Source organism: Rhinopithecus roxellana, chromosome 16 (genome assembly GCF_007565055.1).
Source record: "Rhinopithecus roxellana isolate Shanxi Qingling chromosome 16, ASM756505v1, whole genome shotgun sequence".
Classification (NCBI taxonomy): Eukaryota; Metazoa; Chordata; class Mammalia; order Primates; family Cercopithecidae; genus Rhinopithecus; species Rhinopithecus roxellana.
In genome coordinates, this window is record NC_044564.1 from 12,413,495 (window position 1) to 12,439,861 (window position 26,367).

Here is a 26,367-nt window from a genome sequence, read left to right on the forward strand (position 1 = left end):
CTGGGAGCTCAGGAGAGCAGGACACAGACAGCACAGGAGCCCCTGTCCCTGGGAAGCTGACCCAGGCCTTCTCACCTGCCTCTGAAGGCAGCGAGTGCCCTGTCCCTGGGGGTGAGCAACCTGGGACATGTGCTGAGATGACGTCACCAAAGGAGCCTCCCTGCAATGGACAGGCCCCTGGCCCAAGCTGCTGCTGACCCCACTTTTCCTGCCCACCCTGCCTGTGCATAGCTCCTTTTGGGCGTGGGGAGCTCAGGCAGGCTCCAGCAGGCAGGGGTGCCTGGGTTCACTGCAGCAACCCCGAGGCCTCTGTTTCAGAGACGAGGAAATGAGGGTTGGAGCGGGTGGTTGATTGCCAAGTCGCCTACGGGTAATGGGGCATGGGGTTTACACCCCTGCTCTGCCACCCTCAGAGGGAGCTGCCCACTGGCCTGGCCTAGAAGCCCCCACTGAGCTGGCCAAGAAGCCGCGGCGGTGGGCGGTACGCTCCGCCCAGATCCTGGGCGGCGACATGGGGCTGGCAGCGAGGCCAGGGGGCGGGGGAGGCCTGGTGTTCCGGCCAGGCCACTGCTTGGGAAGCAAGAAAGTGAAGCCACCTCCGCTGGGCCAAGCACTCTTAGGGCCGAGGGGCGCTGCAGCTGACAAGAGGTACTTGGAGGTACACCCCCAGGGAGGGACAAGGCTGGGGCCTCCCCTATGTGGGTGGGGCTGGGCCTGGCCGGAGCTGGCTGGGATCTCCCTCTGCCCGTGGCTGCAGGGACCATCCAGTTGGGTGAGCAGGACCAGGATTCACCATATGGGCAGCTGCCTCCCCGCCCCCCGCCGCTCCTCCCCACAACAGTCTGCCTTCCCGCACCAGGCAAAGGTGCCAGGCGCTCTCCTCGCTTGACTCCCGCCACCCCCTGAGCCTGGGAGGAGGAGGGCGTTCCTGGGTCCCCTGCTTTGCAGTGAGGTTAAGTTGTTGCTCAAGGCCCCAGTCCTGTGACAAAACCCCCACCGTCTGTCTGATCCCAAGCCCAGGGCTGTCCTCAGCCCTCACTCCTGGGAAGCTGACTCAGGGGTGGGAGAGAGTTGGAGGGAGCAGGAGAGCGGGTTAATGTGGAGGCAGCTGTTTCCAGGGAGGTGGCAGGCAGGAGGGGCTCCGGGCTGTCTCCACTGGGGCCGCTGCCAGCCCCCAGCCCCCAGTCTGGCAGTCCCAAGAGCCCTGACTGTCCAGACAGGTGGTGAAGGGGCACATGGTAGCCTCTGGCACCAGCAGCCGTTGCGTTGGGCACAGTCGGAAGGAGGAGAGAGACTTTTGCCCAGAGCTGACCAGGTGTACTGTGCCGTGCAGCACCGTGGTGGGGAGTGAGGCGGGGGTGTTCAGCCTTGGAGAACCTTCCTCGGTGCCACTCAAGCTGGCTTTCCCCTGGTAGGGCACCACTTCTGGGGCTCCTGGAAGACTGTGGACCTTCAAGTACTGAAGGTATGTACAGACACGTGCAGGGGGCATGCCTCCTTGTCTGGGGCCACCTCTGCAGGCAGGAGGCAGACAGGCTGACACACTGAGGGCTGAGAGGCTGAGGACAAGCTCCAACCCCTCCGCACTCCCCTCGCCACTCCAAGCAGACTCCCTGCTCCCTCCCTTGGGATAGGGCGCTGGGGCAGGGGATAGAGGGCCGCCCTGACCTGCCTGAGAGCTGGGATCCCCCTCACATCCCCCACTGTACCTAGGACAGGGTTCTGCACCTCGTCAGGCTTGGGCAGTGCCCACAGTTCAGGTGGGACAGGGTGTGGCAGTGGGTCCTGAGTCCCCCTGGGATGGTCAGAAGATGGGGCAGGAGAGAGTCCCTGGCACGGCCACATGGAGGCCCTGTGACTCTGGTCACCTCAGGGAGCCTCTCCATGTGTCAGACTCCCCCGCTGTGAAGTATGTGTCTATAGGTGTTCAACGAGAGTGAACGAACGTGCATAGCATATGGTCCACTCTTGAAAAAGGAGGCTGGCTTTCTTAGCTAATTACATCAATCGTTCATACTGATGTAGGTGGCACAGCACTTCACACCTCGGATCACAGCCACATCCCTTTCACTTTTCCTGCAGATCCCAGAAGAGGGCAGTGGAGGTCCATGTTGGGCAGGACACCACCCCACCCCTCCATTGATGCCTGTTGTGAGACCTCAGTTCTTAACTTCTTAGTTTAAAGAATTTAGGCCGGGCACAGTGGCTCATGCCTGTAATCCCAGCACTTTGGCAGGCCGAGGCACACAGATCACCTGAGGTCAGGAGTTCGAGACCAGCCTAGCCAACATGCTGAAACCCTGTCTCTACCAAAAATACAAAAATTAGCCAGGCATGGTGGCAGGCACCTGTAATCCCAGCTACTCAGGAGGCTGAGACGGGAGAATCGCTTGAACACAGGAGGCAGAGGTTGCAGTGAGCTGAGATCATGCCACTGCGCTCCAGCCTGGATGACAGAGTGAGACCCTTTCTCAAAAAAAAAAAAAGAATTTAAACATGAGACACACAGCAAAAGAGCTGCAGCATAGAGCGATTTATTGCAAAGGAAAAAGAACATTTTGAAAGTCAGGTGCGGAAAAGACAGTGCAGCTCCCTGGGAGAGAGAGGATTTGCGGGGACTGCTCCTAAGGGTGAGGCAGCGTTGACGATTGCTGGAGAAACCTCATTTCAGGGAGTCTTCCACAATTATTCATAAGCGGGTGGAAAGAGAGGTTACTAGGAAACATGTGATGGCGGGTCCTCTGGGTGCACATGTGGTAGCTGTACATGCTTGTTCATACGCCACATGTCTCATTAGCATCTTTTTTTTTTTTTTTTTTTTTGAGACGGAGTTTCACTGTTGTTGCCCAGGCTGGAGTGCAATGGCGCAGTCTTGGCTCACTGCAGCCTCCACCTCCCAGGTTTAAGCAATTCTCCTATCTCAGCCTCCCGAGTAGCTGGGATTACAGGCCTGCACCACCACACCTGGCTAATGTATTTTTAGTAGAGACGGGGTTTCTCCATGTTGGTCAGGCTGGTCTCGAACTCCTGACCTCAGGTGTTCCGCCTGCCTTGGCCTCCCAAAGTGCTGGGATTACAGGCATGAGCCCCCAAGCCCAGCCTCATTAGCATCTTAAAATCTCCACCCAGGGGTGTGTTTTTTACTATTAGAATGAGCAAAGGGTCAGTTTGAGGACAGGTGAAATCAATGCGCGCATGCCCTTTCCAGGGGAAAGGCCCTACTGCAGACAGCTTTGCTTGAACGAGCTCACACAAACGTGGAGGCTGATTGTATTGATTGCACAGTCACCACGGTTGCTGCGTCCCCAGGACATGATGACTCCTTTGACTGCCTGTCCTGCCTCACCCGCACCCAAGGAGACATCCGTTTTCATCAGTGCCTTCTCTCCTGAGAAGGAGGGCTCCCTCTTGCATTCTCATTGTTATTGGATTTTTCTGGCTGGGGAGATCTGGGAGGGCTTCCTGAAGGAGGAGGGATTTGGGGTAGGTCAGCTGGGATGGAGCAGAGGGGAGGAAGGCCTGTTAACCTAGCTTCTGAGCCCCTACTCTGCAATCCCAGTGGCCCCAAGGGAGCAGAGCCCAGACACCACATCCTTCATCAGCTTCTGCCTTAAGTCCCACCAAGCTTTGGGGCTGATGAGGGGGCAACACCTCTTGTCTGGGTTTGGGAGGGGCCTGCCCAGGAGGAAGTACTGGCTCCAGGCTTTGGGGTTGGGTGCCCCATTTCAAGGCTGCCTGCTAATATCCTGTGGCCACTGCTGTAGCGTCCACAATGCCTCTCCCTCCTGGCTCTCTGTCTGGGAGTGCAAGTGACTCCATCCCTCAACACAGCCCCCGCCTTGCCTTACTGTGCCACCACCACCGCCTTCTCTGGGCACTCCCCCAGGTCCCATCCCCACACCACAGGACTTGGGGTCTGCCCCAGCACAGACCTGTGGGGTCCCAGGGGCTGCATGGCCCCTCAGAAGCATCTTGAACTCTGAAAGGGCTCTCGAGATCCCCCTCCCAGCCCCGGCCTGTCGCTCTCTGCGACCTGGAGGTGAGCATCCCTGAGACCAGAGCTCCTCCTTTCCAGCTATTGGTCCTCTGTCCTCAGTCCCCTCTCCGTCCTCCCTGCCCGGCCTCATGGGGCAGCCCGCTTTCCTCAGGTCTCACTTTGGACCTCTGCCAGCCACGTCAACCACTCTTCTCTGCCTCCCCTTGTGGCCCCGACCCCCACTCCTACCCAGAGCTTGGCGCTCCCTGTCTTTTCTGTGGGCTGGCAGAGACCTATCCTCACCATGGTTGCCCCTGGGCACTGACAGAGCCTGCTGCATACCAGGTCCTTAAAAATACACATAGAATGAATAAATGAATAAATGAAAGAATGCATGCATAACACGAGGAAGTGGCAGGAGGAAGGCCGTGGGAGGTAACACCGTAGGGCCCTTATTCCCCTGGGTACTCAGCACAGCCCCCACCATGTCCCCTCTGCACCCCACCCAGCTCTGATTCTCTCCCAGCTCCCTGCTGTGCTGAGGCCCGGAGCCCCCATGGCCTCACTGAGCCGAGCCCTACGTGTGGCTGCTGCCCGCCCTCGCCAGAGCCCTACCCGGGGCCTGGGGCCATGCAACCTGTCCAGTGCATCTGGCCCCACAGCCGAGAAGAGTGTGCCGTATCAGCGGACCCTGAAGGAGGGACAAGGCACCTCGGTGGTGGCCCAAGGCCCGAGCCGACCCCTGCCCAGCACAGCCAACGTGGTGGTCATTGGTGGAGGCAGCTTGGGCTGCCAGACCCTGTACCACCTGGCCAAGCTGGGCATGAGTGGGGCGGTGCTGCTGGAGCGGGAGCGGCTGACCTCCGGGACCACCTGGCACACGGCAGGTAGGGATCAGGGGCCAGGTAGGGGCAGGGAGGGATAGGACATAGCGAGGGGCCACAGTCCCTTGCTAGCTGAGACAGTTCTGGGTTCACAACCACCAGCCTGGAGAAGAGACCCTGGGGAAGGGTGCTTGGCCAATTTGCAGATGGGTGGAGCTGGGGGTACCGCTTGCCCTCTGAGTCTCTCAAGAGCTGTGGTGGGAGGAGGAAGTAGATGCTGCTTGTGTGGCCTGGAGAGTGAAGCTGGGACCAAGGCTGGAAACTCGAGGCAGCTGTCCAGAGGGCAGAAGCCCCTTTCCTGGACAGAGCCACCAGGATTGAGGGTATCCCAGGGAGTGGAGGAGGACAGACAGAGACCTTTGGGGGTGAAGCAGACCTGTGTCCTCCATGAACACCAGAGGCTTCTACAGTTCTCATTCTCCTAACTAGCCAGTGGGCATATATTAAGCACCCATGGTGTTCATGTCCCAGGACAGCCAACCTTCTGCCTTCACCCTTTCAACCATGGGTGTCCCGGTAAACTGGATCTCCTGACTTGCAGTGTTGGACAATTTCTGTGATATAAACACTCCCACCTGGCCAGTAGCAAGCCACCAGTATGAGGTCACTGACTGTGGAGTTGGGCTTCCCTGGGCTCCTGAGAGCTGATGCGAGCCGGCTCCCACATGCCACTGCTCCAACCCTTGCCCTTGCCTTCTCACCGGCCCCTAGCTGGGCTGTCATAGCCCTTTCCCTGACACTTCATCAGCCACACCCCTGGCCTGCCACCTCTCAGACTCAGCTGCTGGAGGGCAGCCTTTGTTGGGAAGAGTGCAGATTTAGGCTTCATTCAGTAGTGTGTTGGTGTCCTGGTGCCCCCACTCACCTGCTCTGTGACCTTGGCCACAGAACTCTTGGTGCCACTTGAACTTGATTGATAAGAGAATCACGCCCTCCTCCTAGGACGACAGGCTTAGCACGGGGCTTGGCACACAGTAGGTGCTCCAAAAATGGGGGCCTTTGCTATGTCACTCTCTGCGCTGCCCAAGGGCGAGACCTCCCTCACATTCATCTTGGTCCTGTTATTTCCTGCTCAACAACCTCTCCAGGCCCCCCAGGGGTCTGGAGAACAGAGAAAGACACCCATGGTTGAATATCAGGGTATCCCCAGATATTCGTAGGGGGGAAGTAGGTGCAGTCCCCTCCCTGGGGAGTGATAGCACCCACCCTCCTGGGCAGGCTTGCTGTGGCAGCTGCGGCCCAGTGACGTGGAGGTGGAGCTTCTGGCCCACACTCGGCGTGTGGTGAGCCGGGAGCTGGAGGAGGAGACGGGACTACACACGGGCTGGATCCAGAACGGGGGCCTCTTCATCGCGTCCAACCGGCAGCGCCTGGATGAATACAAGAGGCTCATGTCGGTGTGTGCTCCCCTGCGGGGGGCAAAGAGGGGGGCTTGGGTGGGTGGGTGCACTCCTTGGGGGGTCATATTGGTGGATGCACCCCCTGTGGGGGTAGGGTGGGCTCCCTGTGAGGATGGAGGTACGGGGGGCTCATGTCCGTGTGCGCATCCCCTGAGGGGCTGGGGGTGGGGGGCTCGTGTGGATGAGTCTGCCTCCTGCGGGGTCGGGGGTGGGGCTCATGTCGGTGGGCACCCTTCTGTCACGAGAGAGAGGACATGCCATAGGGAAGGAGCCCCGGCAGGTGACAGATCTGGGTTCCAGCCCTAGCGCTGCCCCTTGCTGGCTGTGCCACCTGGAGAAAGTGACTTTGCCAGGCTTCATTCAGAATTCCCAGACAGAGAATCTGATTGGCTCAGCTCTTCCCTGCCTGAGGACAATGATTGGCTGTTCTTGGGCCAATCAAATGTGGGGGCGTGGTCTATCTGACAGTCTGAAACTGACTGGGAAACTTCTCAGGCCCAAAGTATTAGACTTGTGGGGTTATTAATTTTATATAATAGACACTTTGTGTCGGGCACTGGTCTAAGTTCTTTGTCAGTGACGTACACTATTCTCACCCCCACTTCACTTGGGTGAGCCTGAAGCGACTTTGCCCCAGGTTGGTCACACAGCTGGTGAGGGTCGGGTTGGCACAGGGGGCCTGGCCCTGGAGCCTGCCTCAGTGGAGTATCCCCTGCTCCTTAACTCTTATGCTGAAGCGGATTCAAGGGACAGGCTCCGAAGCCGTGGGGACCAGCTAAGGCTTCTGGGAGAAAGTTAGGCTGGGGTTTGCGGTGGATGCCCACCTGGGGAGGGAGTGGCCCAGGGGTCTGCTTCCCACGGACTCAGTTAATCTCCCTGGGTCCCCCCAGCTGGGCAAGGCGTATGGTGTGGAATCCCACGTGCTGAGCCCGGCAGAGACCAAGACTCTGTACCCGCTGATGAATGTGGATGACCTCTACGGAACCCTGTATGTGCCGCACGACGGTACCATGGACCCCGCTGGCACCTGTAGCACCCTCGCCAGGGCAGCTTCTGCCCGAGGAGCACAGGTACTGATGGCCACCCGGCTCTGGGTCTCCTGCTCCCAGCCCACTCCTCCTGCCTTAGAACCCTGAGAGCAGAAGGCAAGAGAACAGGAGCCATTCTCTGACTGCTGTGTGACTTGGGGCCAGTGAGGACCTCTCTGAGCCTTCTGGTCCACTCCTGCCAAGGGGAGGCTATGCCTTCGGTCTGTTCACAGACATCAGGTCATGCCCTGGGTGCACCCATTCCTCTGCTGCACAAGCAAATTGTCTCAAAAGCCCTTCTTATAATTTGTATCTGCATTTATCTCAACTCCGCACATCTTTGTAGAACAATTTTAAGAAGACACATAAGCAAAAAAGAAGTCAAAATCACACAGCAGTAACTAGTATTGACATTTTAGTATGTTTTACTCCAAATATTTTTCTATGAAAATATATATGTATACAAAATAGAACCAAGCTGCTGTTGTTTTGTGACTGTTTTTTTTTTCCTTTACCAAACAGTAGACTGCAAACATCTTTCCATTAATCAAATATCTTGCTTTTTTTTAAAAAAAAAAGTCAGTTACTTTTTCACATTATGATAAGAGGGTTTCCCCAACAAGTCAAGTGAAAGAATTTGCCCAACTTTCAAGTTCTCCAAGTCAAGGCATGGGTGGGTCTAGTTTTCTGGTCATCCCGTTTCCCTGACAGTATCACAGGGGGCCTGCTGCTAGCAGAAACAGTGTCCTCAGCTCCCCTCTGGGAGGAGAGGTTGGTTGAAGGGGGGTGGGTAAACTCCCCCAGGGAGTCCCGTGGAGTTTTAGAAGCAGTTCCTCTCGATCCCAGGTCATTGAGAACTGCCCAGTGACCGGCATTCGTGTGTGGACAGATGATTTTGGAGTGCGGCGGGTCGCAGGTGTGGAGACTCAACACGGTTCCATCCAGACGCCCTGCGTGGTCAACTGTGCAGGTGGGAGTAGCATTTCTCCTGACTCCTGTGTGGCTATGCTGGCTGCTCCCTAAACCTGCTCCCACCTCTGCAGGGCTTCTTTCTGGGGTGGGGAGCCCCTGCTAGGGCAGACAGGTCTGCAGAGGCAACCTGTGCACACCTGAGAGGCAGCTCCCACCAGATGTTAGCAGAGCTGAGCTGTCTGTGCTCTGCCCGCAGGAGTGTGGGCAAGTGCTGTGGGCCGGATGGCTGGAGTCAAGGTCCCGCTGGTGGCCATGCACCATGCCTATGTCGTCACCGAGCGCATCGAGGGGATTCAGGTAGGTGGACAGCCCCGGGTTCTGTGTCAGTCTGTGGGGGCCACAGAGACCTGGCTCTGAATCCCAGCTTGAACCCAGGTGGTGCGACCCTAGTGGGCTCCCTCACTGCCCCAAGCCTCAGTCACCTCATTTGTGAAATGGGGACTGTAACACGGAGTGTTTCCAGGTGGTGTGAAGATTAAACTAGGGAGCACAGGGGTATCCCTGATGGGGCTGACCCCCTTGTTCCTCAGGGCCTGGCCTCTCCTTGATGCCCAGAACATAGCCCAGCCTCTCCTGCATGGTGCAGGAGGCCTAGCTTTTTGTCATGTTCTGTGCCCAGGAGTTTCAGAGAAGCCCCAAATGTTTGCACGCTCCCAGTGTGCCTGGGGTGCCTGTCTCAGAGGATGCTGGTTCCTGGCATGAAGAACCTCTCTGAGAGCCTTCTGCCGAGGGAGGTTGGGGGCCTGGGTGCACCTGCTGGCACCTGGGTGCCTCCTGCCCTCTCTTCTCTCTTCTCTCCTGTCCTCAACCCCTCCCTTCCATGGTGGTGGCTGGGAGCTTCCTGCCACCTTGTTACTGACTGTCCTCTTTCATCATGTGACCCTTCCTTACTCATTCCTCTCTCTGTCCAGCCCTCCGTCTCTCCATCCATCTCTCCATCCATCTATTCCTGTATCTATCCACGCCTTCTCCTATTTATTCCCTCATCCCTCTACCCATCTCCCTTCCCTTCATCCATTCCTCCCTCCACTCAATCCCTCCCTCTATTCATCTTGCCATCTCTCCATCCATTCTTCCCTCCTCCATCTCTCCATCCATCTATTCATCTATTTATCCACATGTTCACCTGTCCATCCCTTCTTTCATATATCCTTCCATCCACCCACCCACTCAACCTTCTACACATCAATCCCTCCCTCCCTCTAGCCACACATCTCTCCCTCTGCCCTTCCTCCAGCATCCACCTACATATTAATCCAACCATTCACATTCCATCGAACCCTCCCCGCATCAGACATTGATGGGGTGAGCTCGGTGTTTCAGACCCTATTTTAGAAGCTGTGGCCATAACACAGACAGGGATCTAATTCTTGCTGGGTAGAGTTAGGGGGAGGTACAGACAAGTATACGTGCAATTCCAGAACATGCTGATAAGGGTTCTGATGGGGACTCAGGGGCTATAGGAATGCCCAGCCCTAGTGGACCAGGGGAGCCTCCCTGGAGGAGGTGGCTGCATCTAGGTGAGGCTCTTGAGGGTGGTGTGGTGGACAAGAAGCATGCACAGAGTGTGCATGGCAGTCGGGACCTGCAGACCGTTCAGACAGCCAGGGCCAGAGGCTGTAGGGCAGGGTCAATGTGAGAACAGACTGCCCTTGTTTAGGGTCAGGGCCAGTGAGAGGGAAGCCTGGGCCCCTGAGTGGGGAGCTTCATCCCTGGGGGCTACCCATCACTACCCTTTGCCAGCCTGGCTTCCCTGTGGTCACCGGGGAGGTGCCAGGCTTGGTTGCTTCGTAGACCAGGGCGGTGAAGAGGGTGGGGAAATGGGGCCAGAACCTGGGTCCCAGTGGGCTCCTGCCTCTGACTCCAGTGCACTGGCAAGCCACACCCCACTGGACACAAGACCCCTTATTCATAGAATGAGTCTAACTCCAGCAAACGCTCACTGCGGGTGGCTGGTGCCACGTGCCGGGTTAGGGACTAAGAGTAGTCACACGGTGGGTGTCAGAGCTGAGTGCTGAGGCCTATTCCCTGGCTCTGGGTCCCTGGGGAGAGCCTCTTCCCCTAGGTGGCCACCAAGGGTCACGCTCAGGCTGCAGTGGGCTCCTGGAGAGCAGGCAGAGCTGTGTCCTGGGACTTCAGGGAGGGTGGCCACAGAGTGTCCACCAAGCCCAGGACTGTGGCTCCATCCTCCATCCCTAATTCCTCCCAAGACCTGCCTTTGAGGTGCCTTTCCAGGGAAGAAGCACGGCAGAGTTGGCCTAGGTCCCTGCAGCTGCCTCCTCTTGTATATGTCAAGATTCAAGCAAAGCTAGGAGGTGTTACTTACAAAGCCAGTCCAGATCCCAGCATGCCTCTGGTACCAGAGCACAGGAAAAGGGCCACCAGCCCCAGCAGCTCTGAGACCTGGTAGGAGAAAAGTGGAGATATGGGGCTTCACACAAAGCCCCTCATGTTCCTTTGACACCTGGCCACGTGCAGGTGCCTGGAAGTTGGCCCTTCCAGAGGCTGCCGCTGGGCAGTTGGTGTGAATCTGAGGAAGGAGCCAGGCCGCCGGCCCTGACCTGCCCACCTGCTGTGGCCTGATCCCTGGGTGGGCCACAGAAGAAGGCAGGGGGCCCTGTCTTGGGTGCATGCCACCTGTGCAGCCCATTTCCATCTGCTCAGGAAGCTCTCCAGGTGTGGCAGCCTTGTGCAGCCGGACACTGTCCACCCTGATCATACACAGCCACACACATCGGGGCCTGGGGGCTCCGGCTGGCAGGTGAGGGCTCAGGTCTCACGTGTGGTTCATCTTTCTTCTTGGGTGGCCAGAGGGTTGTGTGGCCTCAAGGATCTCCCTTTTCTGAGGATCTGTCCCAGGCCTGGGTCCTAGAGAACGCTGCCCACAGCTTCCTTTGTGGCCAGGGCTCATCTCTTCCCTCTGAGCTGTCGTTGAAGCAGGTGGCCCGGGTGCTCTTAGGTGGTCTCACATTTGTGTTTCGGCATCCTTTGGCAGCAGCAAGGAGTGGCTTCTCCATCAGGGGGCAGAGTCGTGGGTAAGAGCCCGGGTGCTGGGTTTAAACGCTGACTCCTCCATTACCCAGGCTGGACAAGTCTGTCACCACTCTGAACCTTGGTTCCCTTTTCCACAAAATGGGTAATAACCATCCCTACTGCCTCAGGCTGTGTTGCGGGAAGGACAGAGTGATGCAGCTGGGTGTGGTGCCTGGCATACAGCAGGTGCTGGTGAGGAGGTAGCTGTGCAATGACAAGGACAAGGACAGAGGGGTGTGGAGTCATTGCCAGCTGGAGCTTTGGAGAAAGACTGCAGAGGACAGGAGCAATAAGGCAGGGCTCGGATGGAAGAAAGAGGCAGATGGAAGGCATGGGCTGAGGTCAGGAGGCAGGGAGTCAGTGGCACCAGGGCCAGACTGGAGACAGCCAGAGCAGGAGGCTGCTGCCTGGAGAGAAAGACCAGGGCTCCACTGGACGCTGATGCTGAACTGGGAAGTCCGCTGGGTGCTCAGAGGTAGCAGGGTCTGTGCAAGGGGCAGGAAAGTCCAGATATGGATCCTGCTGGGACAAGCGTCAGGGGCTTCCCCGGCCACCAGGTGTCCCCACTGTCCTGCTCTATGGAGCTCCGGGACCGGCTTTGTTTTTAAAGTAGTAGTGCTGGTAGAGGTTAGGATATGACTGTTATTATTATCACTGGTTGAGACAGGGTCTCACTCTGTTTCCCAGGCTGGAGTGCAGTGGCACGAGCATAGCTCACTGCAGCCTCAACCTCCTGGGCTCAAGCAATCCTCCTACCTCCACCTCCCGAGTAGCTGAGACTACAGGCACGTGCCACCACTCCTGGCTAATTTGTGTATTTTTTATAGAGACGAGATTTTGCTATGTTGCCCAAGCTGGTCTCAAACTGCTCAAACGGTCCTCCTGCCTCAGCCTCCTAAAGTCCTGGGACTACAGGTGTGAGCCACTTCGCCCGGCTATTATTATTATTATTATTATTTTTGAGACGGAGTCTCTCTGTGTCGCCCAGGCTGGAGTGCAGTGGCCAGATCTCAGCTCACTGCAAGCTCCGCCCCCCGGGTTCACGCCATTCTCCTGCCTCAGCCTCCCAAGTAGCTGGGACTACAGGCGCCCGCCACCTCGCCTGGCTAGTTTTTTGTGTTTTTTTTAGTAGAGACGGGGTTTCACCGTGTTAGCCAGGATGGTCTCGATCTCCTGACCTCGTGATCCGCCCGTCTCGGCCTCCCAAAGTGCTGGGATTACAGGCTTGAGCCACCGCGCCCGGCCTTTTATTATTTTTAAACAGTGCTCAGTTACTGGGAACTTCTATGTGCTGCCTGACAATGATCCCTTGATGCAGATACTCTCATTCCAATGAACAGGACTCCTGGGATCCCCCCGGAGAGGAAGGGAGCATCTGCCAGAATGTCCCTTCTGGTCTCTGCACATCCCCTTTTCTGCTCTCAGAGGCGGGGCAGGGGTCACATCTCCTGTGCTCATCTCCAGTTCGGGGCAGGAGACAGAGGGATTGAGAGAAGGCTGTTCTTTGCGTGCAGAGGAGCCGCAGTGGCGGTGGATGTCATGCCTGCTTGCTTTCTAAATCGTCTTGTTTTGTTTGGTTTGTTTATTGGTTAAATCAGCAGTTCCTGTCTGCAATATTATGATTTTGTAAACATTGGTTTTTTGTTTGTTTGGTTGGTTTTGTTTTGAGACAAAGTTTCACTTTGTTGCCCAGGCTGGAGTAGTGGCACAGTCTCAGCTCACTGCAACCTCTGCCTCCTGGGTTCAAGCAATTCTCGTGCCTCAGCCTCCCATGTAGCTGAGATTACAGGCGTCCATCACCACACTCAGCTGATTTTTTTTTTTTTTTTTTTTTTTTTGTATTTTAGTAGAGACGGGGTTTCACCATGTTGCCAAGGCTGGTCTCGAACTCTTGAGCTCAGGCAATCCGCCCATCTTGGCCTTCCAAAGTGCTAGGATTACAGGCGTGGGCCACCATGCCCAGCTGATTATGTAAACATTGTTAATGCCTGATCAAGTAGTGTCCAACTTTTTGTGTTTCTTGGAGTTATTAATAGTTTTTGCCTCAGTTGCTCAGTTTCCTCTGTAACTGTTATATGTGTGTGTGTGTGTAACATCATCCTCATGACCCAAAACCCATACCTGTTATCAATCACTCCCCGTTTCCCACCCTATCCCCAGACTTAGGCAATCCAAATCTGATTTCTGCCTCGATGGAGTTTCCTGTTCTGGACATTTAGTATAAATGGAATCATGCGATGTCTGGCTTCTTTCACGTGGTGTGTTTTCACGATTTGTCCATGTATGAAAAAATCAGCTGAGTGTGGTGATGGACGCCTGTAATCTCAGCTACATGGGAGGCTGAGGCACGAGAATTGCTTGAACCCAGGAGGCAGAGGTTGCAGTGAGCTGAGACTGTGCCACTACTCCAGCCTGGGCAACAAAGTGAAACTTTGTCTCAAAACAAAACCAACCAAACAAACAAAAAACCAATGTTTACAAAATCATAATATTGCAGACAGGAACTGCTGATTTAACCAATGTATGAAATACATTGTATCACCGTATGAAATACAATGTATGAAACACATGTATCAGTATTTCATACTTTTTTGCAGCTGAATAATATTCCATTGTATGGATAGAATGCACTTTATTTATTCATTCACCCACTGGTGGACATTTGGTCTTTCTCATTTCTGGTTATTTTGAATAGTGCTGCTGTGAACAGCCATATGCATGTTTTTGTGGGGACCTATGTTGTTATTTCTCTTGAGTTTATACAAGTTGAGCACCCCAAATCTAAAACTCCAAAATGCTCCAAAATCCAACACTTTTTGAACTCTTAACATGATGCTCAAAGGAAATGCTCACTGGAGTATTTTGGATTTTGATTTTTGGTTTGGGGATGCTCAACAGGTAATGCAAATATCCAATAATGCAAATATCCAAAATCCCCCAAAATAAAAAATGTGAAATACTGCTGTTCCCAAGCATTTCAGATAAGGAACACTCAATATATACATTGGAGTGGAATTACCGAATCATATGGTAACTCTATTTAACATTTCAACGAACTATCAGACTACTTTCCAAAGAAGCTGCACCATTTTACCTTCCCACCAGTGAAGTATACCAAGGGGTTCCAGTTCCCCTTCATCCTCACCAACTGTTGTTATTTTTTGTCTTTTTTTAATGCCGGTTATCCTAGAAGGTGTGAGGTGGTGTCTCACCGTGGGTTTGATTTGCATTTCCCTAATGACAAATGATGTGGAGCCTCTTTTCGTGTGCTTATTGATTTATTTGTATATCTTCTTTGGAGAAAGGTTTACTCAGACACTTTGCCCATTTAAAAATAGGTTTGCTTGGCTGGGTGCGGTGGCTCATGCCTGTAATCCCAGCACTTTGGGAGGCTGAGGTAGGAGGATCATGAGGTCAGGAGATCAAGACCATCCTGGCTAACACGGTGAAACCCTGTCTCTACGAAAAATACAAAAAACTAGCCGGGCGAGGTGGCGGGCACCTGTAGTCCCAGATACTCGGGAGGCTGAGGCAGGAGAATGGTGTGAACCCAGGAGGTGGAGCTTGCAGTGAGCTGAGGTAGTGCCACTGCACTCCAGCCTGGGCTACAGAGTGAGACTCTGACTCAAAAAAAAATCTTTGCGTAGGATTTCCTTAAATATTCTGGATACAGGTCCTTTATTATGTATATGATTTATGAATATTTTCTTCTATTCAGTGGTTGAAACTTCCGTTGAGTGGTAGTCTTTTCATTTTCTTTTTTTCTCTCAGAATCCAGAAGTCATACATAACCTTTTCACTTTTATTTATGGTATGGTTTGTAGCACAAGTTTTAAATTTTAATAATGTCCAATTCATCTCTTTTTTTCCCCTTTTGTCATTTGTGCTCTTGGTGTCATATTTAAGAAGACATTTCCCAACCCAAGACTATAAAGATTTACTTCTAATATTTTCTTTTAAGGCTTTTATAGTTTTAGCTCTTATACTTATGTCTGTAATCCATCTTGAGTTAAATTTTGTGCATGGCGTGAGGTAGGGGTCCAACTGCATTCTTTTGCATGTGGCTATCCAGTTGTCCCAGCAACATTTTTTGAGAAGTCTGCTTTCCCCCAAGGAATTATCTTAGCACCCTTGTTGAAAATCATTAACTCTGAAGAAGAAGGTTTATTTCTCGACTCTCAATTCTAATTCATTGATCTGTAGGTCTATCCTTATTTAGTACCTCACTGTCTTGATTACATAGCTTTGCAGTAAGTTTGGAATCAAGAAGTGTGAATCCTCCAACTTTGTTTTTCCTTTCCAAAATTGTTTTGAGTATTCTTGGTCCTTTGCATCTCTGTATGAACTTTAGGGTCAGCTATTTAATTTCTTCAAAAAAACTAGTGGAGATTCTGACAGGCATTGTGTTGAAGCCATAGATCAATTTGGGGTGTGTTGTCACCTAAACAAAAATAAGTCTTTTATTTCATGTACATGAAATGTCTTTCTATTTATTTAGGTCTTCTTTAATTTCTTTCAAAAGTATTTTCTAGTTTTTTTTTTTTTTTTTTTTGAGACAGAGTCTTGCTCTGTCACCCAGGCTGGAGTGCAGTGGCCGGATCTCAGCTCACTGCAAGCTCCACCTCCCGGGTTTACGCCATTCTCCTGCCTCAGCCTCTGGAGTAGCTGGGACTACAGGCGCCCGCCACCTTGCCCAGCTAGTTTTTTGTATTTTTAGTAGAGACGGGGTTTCACCGTGTTAGCCAGGATGGTCTCGATCTCCTGACCTCGTGATCTGCCCGTCTCGGCCTCCCAAAGTGCTGGGATTACAGGCTTGAGCCACCGCGCCTGGCGTATTTTCTAGTTTTTAGAGTACAAGTTTTGCAATTCTTTGGTCAAATTTGTTCCTAAGGGTATTTATTATTTTTGATGGTATTGTAAATGAAATTATTTCTTATATTCCTTTTCAGATTATTCAATGCTAGTGTATAGAAATACATTAGTTTTTTGGCTGAGCCCAGTGGCTCACGCCTATAATCCCAGCACTTTGGGAAGCTGCGGTGGGCAGATGCTTGAGGTCAGGAGTTCGAGACCAGCCTGGCCAACATGGTGAAACCCTGTCTCTACTAAAAATACTAAATTTACTCAGGCATGGTGGCACGTTCCTGTAATCCCAGCTACTCGGTAGGCTGAGGTGGGAGAATCACTTGAACCCAGGAGGTGGAGGTTGCAGTGAGTTGAGATGGCACCACTGCACTCCAGCCCAGGTGATAGAGTGAGACTCTGTCAGAAAGAAACAGAGAGAGAGAGAGAGAGAGAGAGAGAGAGAGAGAGAGAGAGAGAGAGAGAGAGAGAGAGAGAGAGAGAGGAGAGAGCTAGTAGTTTTTTAGTGGGTTCCTTAGGATTTTATATATACAAGACCTTGTTATCTGCAAATAGAAATATTTTTACTTCTTCTTTTTCAATCTGGGTGCCTTTTATTACTTTTGCTGCCTAATTGCTGCCCTGGCTAAAACCTCCAATGTAATGTTGGGTAGAAGGGGTAAGAATGGATATCCTTCTCTTATTCCTGATCTTGGGGGGAAATCAGTCATCCTTCTTCCTTGAAGTATGACATTTGCTGTGGGTTTTTGTAGATATTCTTCAGCACTTAGAGGAAGTTCCCTTCTTCCAAATTTGTTAAGTGTTTGTTGAGGCTTTTTTTTTTTTAATCATTAAAGATGTTGGATTCTGTCAAATGCTTCTTATGCATCTACTGGAATGATTATGTGGTTTTTATCCTGTACTCTGTTGATATAGTGTATTTTATTGTTTGCTTTTCATACATTAAACCAACCTTGCATTCCTAGGATAAATTCCAGTTGGCCATGGTGTTTTGTTTTGTTTTGTGTTTTTGAGACAGAGTGAGACTCTATCGCCCAGGCTGGAGTGCAGTGGTGTGATGTTGGCTTACTGCAACCTTTGCTTCCTGGATTCAAGCAAATTCTCCTGCCTCACCCTCCTGTGTAGCTGGGATTACAGGCATGTGCCACCACACCCAGCTGATTTTTGAATTTTTAGTAGAGATGGGGTTTCATCATGTTGCCAAGGTCTGGTCTCGAACTGCTGACCTCAAGTGACCCTCCTGCCTCGGGCTTCCAAAGTGCTGGGATTACAGGCATGAGCCACCATGTCCTGTCTGGCCATGGTGTATCACCCCTTTTGTATGTTGCTGGATTCAGTTTGCTATTGTTTTGCTGAGGGTATTTGCATGTGTGTATATAACTGTTACTATTTTTCCCCAATTGTGTCAAGGGATCTGTCAAACACCTATTGATACTATTTTCTGAATATGCACACACATCAGATAAACCACCTAATGCCTCTAAGTCCCATTTCCCTCCCCTGGAGGACTTCCTGCTGCCTTCAGATCTTCCACTCCCTTTCAGACTGGCCACTGCATGGTCTAAGCTGTCACTCCAGTGCCTTCTTCACGCCTCCCTGCCTGGAGCCATGGCTTTTATTCTTTCTGGGTTTATTTTCCTTCTTTTGTCACAGTGTGTTCTCTGGCCATTTACTGCAAAGGAGTATGTGAGAAGTACATGTTTTGTGTTCATAAATGTCTGAAAAAGCCTTCATTCTTTTCTTACCCTTGATTGATGGCTTGACAGGATCTAGAATTCTGTGTTGAAAAACATCCATCAGACATTTGAAGAATTTGCTCCATGTCTTCCAGCCTCCAGCAATGTGGTCCCCTGTTGATGGCCCTCCTGGCCACCCAGTGTTGTGTCCTGGCCACCCAGTTTCCCATGGTGTGGTCTTGATGCAGGCCTCTGTCCAGACCCAGGGCTTGGTGGGCACTCTTGGGCCCTTCCATATGAATGCATGATTTTCAATCTGAGGACTCTTCTTGGATTGTTGCTTTGACATTTTCCTCGACTCCATTTTTCTCTGTCTTTTCTTTCTGGAACCCCCGTAAAATGGATGTTGGACTTTCAAGATGGACCTTCTGATTTTCTTATTTTTTTTCCACTCCTGATTTCTGTTTTGTAGTCTTTTTCCTTTAGCCTAATCACTGGATGATGGTCCCAGCCTTATCTGGCCCTTCTGTTGAATTGTAAATTTTGACTATCATATCTCATTTAAAGACCTCTTTCTTCATCTTAGATTCCTTTTTCATAGCACTGTCGTTCACTCTGATATGGTTTGGCTGTCTCCCTACCCAAATCTCACCTTGAATCATAATAATCCCCAAGTGCCAAGGGTGGGACCAGGTGGAGATAATTGAATCATGGGGGTGGTTTCCCCCATACTGTTCTCGTGGTAGTGAATAAGTCTCAGGAGATCTGATGGTTTTATAAAGAGAGTTCCCCTGCACATGCTCTCTCTCTTTCCTACTGCCATGTAAGACGTGACTTTGCTCCTCCTTTGCCTTCCACCGTGATTGTGAGGCCTCCCCAGTCATGTGGAACTGTGAGTCCATTAAACCTCTTTCCTGTGTAAATTACCCAGTCTTGGGTATGTCTTTATTAGCAGTGTGAGAACACACTAATACACCATCTTCTTGTATTCCTGATGTTCTTGTTGTGGTTTGTGGTTATTTATTTATTTATTTATTTATCAGACAGAGTTTCACTCTTGTTGCCCAGGCTGGAGCACAATGGTGCAATCTTGGCTCACTGCAACCCTCACTTCCCAGGTTCAAGAGATTCTCATGTCTCAGCCTCCTGAGTAGCTGGGATTACTGCCACGTGCCACCAAACCTGGCTAATTTTTTGTATTTTTAGTAGAGACTGGGTTTCACCATGTTGGCCAGGCTGGTTTCGAACTCCTGACCTCAGGTGATCCGCCCGTCTTGGCCTCCCAAAGTGCTGGGATTACAGGTGTGAGCCACTGCGCCCGGCCTGTGGTTTTATTTAATTAATTAATTAATTAATTTACTTATTTTGAGATGGAGTCTCACTCTGTCTCCCAGACTGGAGTGCAGTGGCATGATCTCGGCTCACTGCAAGCTCCACCTCCCAGGTTCATGCCATTCTCCTGCCTCAGCTTCCCGAATAGCTGGGGCTACAGGTGCCCGCTACCACGCCCGGATAATTTTTTGTATTTTTCATAGAGACGAGATTTCACCGTGTTAGCCAGGATGGTCTCGATCTCCTGACCTCGTGATCTGCCTGCCTCAGCCTCCCAAAGTGCTGGGATTACAAGTGTGAACCACCGTGTCTGACCCTGTGGTTTTATTTTTATGAGAGAGTGAGCAGCAGTCTGATTGGAGGCTTGGAGGGGAGGACTGGAGAGCCTCTCAGGAAGGTTGGGCGGCAAGTCCTTCTCTTTTAGAGGGACCCTGGTGTCAGCATCTCAAGCCTTCACTGGGCCTCTCAGTGTCTCATAGAAGAGTCTCCAATCTGCTATGGGGGGTGGGGGGACGGCAGTCCACTCTCCCCACGTCTGGAGCCTCTCAGGACCCACATCTCCAGGGGAAGATCCTTCCATACATAAGCAAGCACATCACCCCCTGCAGAGGGACCTGGGGTAGCTCTGAAGATTCAGGAGGAGGCAGGAGGGGCACACTGGCTTGTCTTGCTCAGTCTCCCTCTCCTCCAGCCCCAGCTAAGGCTCACTGCTCCTCCATCTACTCTGCATCCTCCAGGGTTGGTTGGAATCTCCCATCCTCTGCTGTTGCCTCTGCCTATTCTCTCGTCTTTGTGGGTTATACGTTTTGCTTCCCTCCCTCCCTCGCTCTCTTCCTCCATCCATTCCTTCTTCCTTCTTCCCCTTTTGCTGTTATTTTGTGGGATCTGGGGAAGGAGAGGCTTGAATGGCAGTGACCCGTTCACTGTGTGTAACTCGAGACCCCGTGTCCACTCTGTCCTCAGGGTCCTACAACGAGGAGGACCATCTCGGGCTGGTGACCCTGGGTGGAGGTGCTGGCCCACCATGGGGCGTGGGGAACCAAGTCCCCACCCAGTTCTGGCTGATGCCAAAGCCTCTCTCTCTCTGCCTTCCAGAACATGCCCAACGTCCGTGATCACGATGCCTCTGTCTACCTCCGCCTCCAAGGGGATGCCTTGTCTGTGGGTGGCTATGAGGCCAACCCCATCTTTTGGGAGGAGGTAAGATGCCAAGGCCCTGGGATAATGGGAGGGAGTCAAGGCTGCATCTCAGCATTGAGAGGGCTTCTTTCAGGAAGACCACCCTCCTGAAGCTCCTCAGAGGAACACCCGAGAAGTGGCAGGTCCCCTGGCCCCACCAAGCTCAAAGCCATCTTGCTCTTACCCTGAGGGTCCTGGCAGGCAGTCAAATCCAAAACTGGGGCAGCTGGAGGGCTTTGCCTCAAAACATCAACAGTGAAGGGCTGCACAGTGCACAGTGATGACCTCAGAAGGGCATGAGAGCACGCAAGTCCCATGTCTTTCAGCAAATGACACTGCCCTCCCAGCCAGCTGCTGCAGCAACATCTCCCCTGGCCTGGGCTGTTCCCCGGGCAGCTTCTGGGGTTAGGGCAGCCCTGCAGCCCCGTTCTATGTGTGTATGCATTTAGTCCACACATGGAATTACTGAGTGGCTACTTTGCGCTAAAAACTGCTTTAATTTCTGGAGAAAGAGGGAAACTAAGATGAAAGTCCCTGACTTTTGATCCCTGTATTTTGGTGGGGAGACATACAATAAACAAACAAACGGCTGGGCAAGATGACTCACACTTGTAGTCCCAGCACTACAGGAGGCTGAGGCGGGTGGATCACTTGAGGTCAGGAGTCTGAGGCCAGCCTGGCCAATATGGTAGAATCCCGTCTCTACTAAAAATACAAAAATTAGCCAGGAGTAGTGGCGGGCACCTGTAGTCCCACCTACTTGGGAGGCCTGAGTTCAAGAGTCACTTGAGGCCGGGCGCGGTGGCTCAAGCCTGTAATCCCAGCACTTTGGGAGGCCGAGACGGGCGGATCACGAGGTCAGGAGATCGAGACCATGCTGGCTAACACGGTGAAACCCCGTCTCTACTAAAAAATACAAAAAAATTAGCCGGGCGAGGTGGCGGGCGCCTGTAGTCCCAGCTACTCGGGAGGCTGAGGCAGGAGAATGGCGGGAACCCGGGAGGCGGAGCTTCCAGTGAGCTGAGATCCGGCCACAGCACTCCAGCCTGGGAGACAGAGCGAGACTCCGTCTCAAAAAAAAAAAAAAAAAAAAAAAAAGAGTCACTTGAACCCAGGTGATGGAGGTTGCAGTGAGCCAAGATCGCACCACTACAGTGCAGCCTGGGCGACAGAGTGAGACTCTGTTACAAACAAACAAACAAGGAATGAAATTCTGGAAGGTGATCATGCACTGAATAAAATTAGCAGGTTACGGATCAGCCTAGAGAGACTAGAGCAGAAGGATATCCTCTAGATGGGTGGTCAGGGCAGGGTTTTTTGGGGAGGGGACATCCAAGCAGAGCCCTGTACCGAGACCACAAACCAGCGTACCAGGTCTAGGCGAAGAACTGTGCCACTGAGGGGTGAAGGCCTTGAACTCAAACAAGCTTGCTCTTCCCAAAGAGCTGCGGGAAGGTCAGGGTGGCGGGCCCAGTGGTAGAGGTAGGCAGGCTGGTACATGCAGGACTTCGGGGCCATCATGAGCCGCAGGGGGCCAGAAGAGGCTTGTGAGCAGGGAAGGGGCATGGTGGGATCTAGGGGAGTGGGCTGAGGGAGGGTGGGGAATAGGGTGACCAGCCAGAGGCCATGGCAACCATCAAGGGCTGAGTAGGTGGAGGCCTGGGCTGTGGTGGGGAGGGGGAGCAGACAGGCCTTGCTGATGGGTGGGTGGGTAGGGGAGACAAACTGCCGGGACGTGTGGGTGACCACCAGCCCTCTAATACATCTGATTCAGCAGAGGCTGGCCTGGCAGCCATCACAAGGCAGGTTTTGCATGGGGATGCATGGCCTTCTTGGAGATAAAGGAGACTCCCCCTGCACTGCCTTGGCAGGTGTCAGACAAGTTTGCCTTCGGCCTCTTTGACCTGGACTGGGAGGTGTTCACCCAGCACATTGAAGGTGCCATCAACCGTGTCCCCGTGCTGGAGAAGACAGGAATCAAGTCCACGGTGTGTGGCCCTGGTGAGTGAGAGCCTCGGAGCTGGGGTGGGCGTCTGTGGGTCTTTGCGTCTGACGACTATTGGTAGTGATGCCCCTTGAGGCCAGCCTGTGTCCCACAGGGGACCCAGGGCTGTCCCCGGGCTCTCTGGCTGCATGACTCCAGCAGCCCTGGGTGCTAGGGGTGGCCTTTATTCCTCAATATGGGTGAGAGGCCTGGGCTTCGCGAGGGCCATCATCTGCCCCAAGCACGAGGCCAGGGCCTCCTCCTGCCTCAAGTGTGGCTCGTCCTGGCTTCCCCACCTGGGCTTCTTCATCCCTAGACTCGACTTTTCCCTGGAATTCTGTGTTTTCATCTGTAAAATGGGAATAGCGGGCCGCATCCCAGCACCCTGTGAGGCTGAGTGAGGAATGGAAGGGCTGAGACCTTCCCTGATGCAAGGCTTATACAGCTGTGAGTCCCAGTTCTGCCTCCAGCCCCAGCCCCCACCGCTCCCAGAGAGCACTGCCCTGGCCAGGACCCCATGCTGCTGGCCTCCCCACTGTTCTTGGCGGCTTGCACCCGGAGGCCAGCTCAGCGGCGGAAGGCTCTAGTGCCAAGTTTCCCCTAACTCTGGCCCTCCTCGCTGGCCCCAGGAGAACTGAGTTGGAGGAGGCGGGAGCAAAAAGGTGGGCTCAGCTCCCAGATGCCCCATGTGGGTCATTCGCAGCGCAGCGCAGCCCTGCCCCACCCTGCTGGCCTGGGGAGCCCGGAAGGCTCTGCCCCAGGGGGTGGGTGTGGGGCTGAGGCTGCTGGCCTGGGCCCTGGCAAAGGTGCACTCTCTGGAAGGCAGGAGGGGCTGGAGCTGGCCTTGGCACCCTGGTATTTATAGCCACAGGACTTTGAGCCAGATGTCCCCAAGCTGAGTGTGGGGCAGCCCGGAGCTACCAGTGACCCCAGAGCACCAACGTTCCTTCATGAGGGCATTCATTCTACATTAAGTGGTACCTCGTTTGTGCCGGAGGCAGGCCCACTCAGGCCAGCACCCTCCTTCTGGCAGGGGAGACCCACATGCAAGTCACTGACCACAGCCCGTGGGTGGGTGCTCTGACAGGAGGCATGGAGTGGCTGGGTGGCCACAGCCTGAGGACACAGACGGGCGGCCAGGATCGGGGGCAGCCCAGCCTGGCCCTGGAGGGTGAGTCGGTGCTGGGCCTGCCGCGGATACGTGATCTGGGCAGGGGAGCACCAGATGGGCACAGTGATTCCCCCACATCGGGGTTCCTGCAGAATCACACGGGTGTTCCCCACTGCTTCCTGGTAGGGGGAGCTCTGGCCCTGCTTCAGGGCTAGGAGAGAGGTTCAGAGAGACACAGTGTTGCCCCCAGGGAAACTTCGTGTCAGAAGCCTGGTGAGTCCCTCTGTGCCTTGAGTGAAGGGCACAGGAGTGGGTGCCCTCTGGAGTAGGTGCATCTGTGAGATGGTGACGGAGCACCGACTTGGCAGGGTGGCCTAGGGACGAGAAGCCACAGGGCGGTGCAGGGCATGGGTCGGGCCCAGCAGCTGTAGAGAGCATTTGAGTAGAGTGGAGCGGCACAAAGCGGGGAGCCCAGGGATTTCCACGGGCCATGCAGGGAGCGGACGACGACCTTAAAGACAGGGAAGAGTAGCAACACAGAAGGGCTGTGGCCCACCGGAGAGTCCAGCCCCCTCTGTCCCGGCACGCTCAGCATCGGCTCAGCCGCCGGCAGGGGCTACTTTCATGGATTTGGCTCCATGCGAAGTGCAGCCCCAGGGAGAAGCAGATGGAGCCCCAGGGACCGGGGCAGCGTGCAGGGTGGGAGCACACGACCATGACTCACTGCCCCCACCCCTGCAACCCCCCCCAGCTTGCGTGGGTCTGGCAGCGAGAAACACAGGCCCGGAAGAATCCCAGGAGCACAGATAACCCCAGGCGTCTCTCTGTCTATCTCTCTCTTTCTCTTCCTCTGTCTCGTTTTAATTAGCCTGGGGAGCCGGTACTCCCCACGAGGCCCTATTCTGGGGAAGATGTGCAGGCGAGGACATCTTGGATCTGGTCTGTCGGCTGGATGGGAGACTGGTGGGGAATCAGCATTTCTCCTTGCCAGGCATGGCCAATGGCCTTTGGCCTCCAGAAAGAGCAGGGAAGTCCCAGGCCCCCGTGACTTAGGGAGCACCCCAGAGGGCAGGCAGAGCTCTCATTCCAGGATGGTGGAGCTCACCAAGGTCAGGGTGGGAGCCACAGGCCTGGCCCCTGGCCATGCTGCCTGGAGGTCCCATGCGTCCTCCAGTTGCTCAACCCGCCTGAGTCATTTGTGAAACATCCAAGAGACCCTTGTTCCCTGCAGCTGCCCCTCTGCTAGCTCTTGTTAGCGCTCCCCGCAGATGCCCTGTGAGGTTGTTCAGAGCTTCTTTCCTGCCCGCCCTGGGCCTGGAAATAGTTCCAGCCCTCCCAAAATGCTCCCTGGGCCATCCCCAAACCCAGCCCAGGTTACCTCCCCCACCCCCTTTTTTAAAAGGTCTCGCTGTGTTACCCAGGCTGGAGTGCAGTGGTGTGATTGTGGCTCCCTGCAGCCTCGACATCCTGGGCTCAAGCCATCCATCCTCCCTTCTCTACCTCCCGAGTAGCTGGAATTACAGGCTCGCTCCACCACATCCGGATGATTTTTTGATTTTTTTGTAGAGATCCCATCTCACTATGTTGCTCAGGCTGGTCCTGAACTGGGCTCCAGACATCTGCCTGCCTTGGCCTCCCAAAGTACTGGGATTACGGGCGTGAGCCACTGCACCCGGCCTCAGCTCACTCTTTCTGCCTCATCATCATCTTCTCTGGAGTCTTCCTTGTCTCTCACCCAGATGGCTGCTCTGGCCTCTGCCCTCTGTCCTGATAACCCAGGCCCTCCACCTAGGGCCCTGTCCCTCTCGCCTGCCTCCTCCACCCTCCCCTGCAGTGGCCCTGCCACCTTCTGCCCCTTCAAGGAGCTCTGCCTCTCCTGGCCAGGCTCTCAGCCCAGGCTCCCCGTGGCTCTCTGCCCCCTCAGCTCCTAGCGTGGGGGCCCTGATCGCCCTCCAGGGAGCGGGACGGCGCTTGCTTCTGGTCTGCATGCAGAGGATGGTCCCCCAGACTTGCTGCCCTGGGGTCCCTCACGCCAGGGCCGGCTGCTTCCTCATCTAGAATCTAACATGGGCTGGTGCTAGGGCGCCAACAGCAGCAGCTGGCACGTCAGTGACACGTGGCCCTCAGTTTCTCATATTTTCTTTACCAGAATGTCTGTTTTTTGCTTATTTAAATATTTGCTCCCTCCCTCGGTCAGCTCCTCGACGGCTGGGACATGTCCTGCTCAGCACTGCCTCCCAGAGCCAGGCCCAGGACATGAATGTCTGTAGGCTGGCGGGCACACAGCCCTCTGAAGGAGCTTCTGCTATCCCAGTTTTATAGACGAGGACACTAAGCCTTGCTCAGAGAGACAAAGTGACTTGTCCAACACCACACAGCTAGGAAGGAGTGAAGCAGGGTTTGAATCCAGGACTGTGGCCACAGAGAGCCAGGGTTCCTGTCCCACCGTGTCCTGGCCTCTGTCTGAGGCTCAGCAGTGACCGCTGGAGCAGGACATCGGTCTCCTCCCCCGCAGAACTTCAGATCCTTTGTTGGCTCAACAGACATTTATCAAGCACCTGCACTTGCTGGGCTCTGACCCTGTGCTAGACCGGGGGATGTGCAGTGAGAAAACTGGTCCCTGCCCTCTCAAGGTCCAGTGGGCAGGAGTGACAAGTCTCTGGCAGGGACACAGCAGGATGCTGGTGCAGTGGGGGAGCCGTGGCGTGGTCTCCAGGGTCAGAGAAGGGCTCCTTGTCGGCAGGACAAAGGTCACAAGACAGAGCGGGACCCCACCAGGCAGAACCCAGCCAGGTCGCCGTCAGCTGGTTCTGGCAGCACACGTGGAGGGGCTCGGAGAACAAGGGCAGGAGCCAGCGGGGAGACCTCCATAAGGAAGTGGCACTGAGCAGGACCTAGAGGAGGGAGAGGCTTTGGGTGGAGGGGCACC

At 54.1% G+C, this 26,367-nt stretch overlaps 1 protein-coding gene across 9 annotated transcripts in view; it reads left to right on the top strand.

Annotated features, from left to right (window-relative positions):
- The first annotated feature begins 544 nt into the window (after positions 1-544).
- The window catches only part of SARDH (sarcosine dehydrogenase), a 75,956-nt gene continuing 50,133 nt past the window's right edge, over positions 545-26,367 (top strand). Inside the window, exons 1-11 of one of the 9 annotated variants that reach the window (XR_004054071.1) lie at positions 545-648; positions 1,416-1,465; positions 2,083-2,151; positions 4,503-4,863; positions 6,079-6,257; positions 7,151-7,330; positions 8,135-8,258; positions 8,457-8,557; positions 20,260-20,364; positions 22,215-22,344; positions 23,361-23,498. Coding sequence is in view for 8 of the 9 variants with exons in the window: in XM_030920291.1 (XP_030776151.1) it covers positions 2,143-2,151; positions 4,503-4,863; positions 6,079-6,257; positions 7,151-7,330; positions 8,135-8,258; positions 8,457-8,557; positions 20,260-20,364; positions 22,215-22,344; positions 23,361-23,498 (1,327 nt within the window). In the remaining variant the exon portion in view is untranslated. Of the gene's footprint in view, positions 649-1,216; positions 1,466-2,082; positions 2,152-4,485; positions 4,864-6,078; positions 6,258-7,150; positions 7,331-8,134; positions 8,259-8,456; positions 8,558-20,259; positions 20,365-22,214; positions 22,345-23,360; positions 23,499-26,367 lie in introns of all 9 variants that reach the window. The other 8 variants (XM_030920291.1, XM_030920296.1, XM_030920292.1 and 5 more) reach the window with 8 other exon arrangements.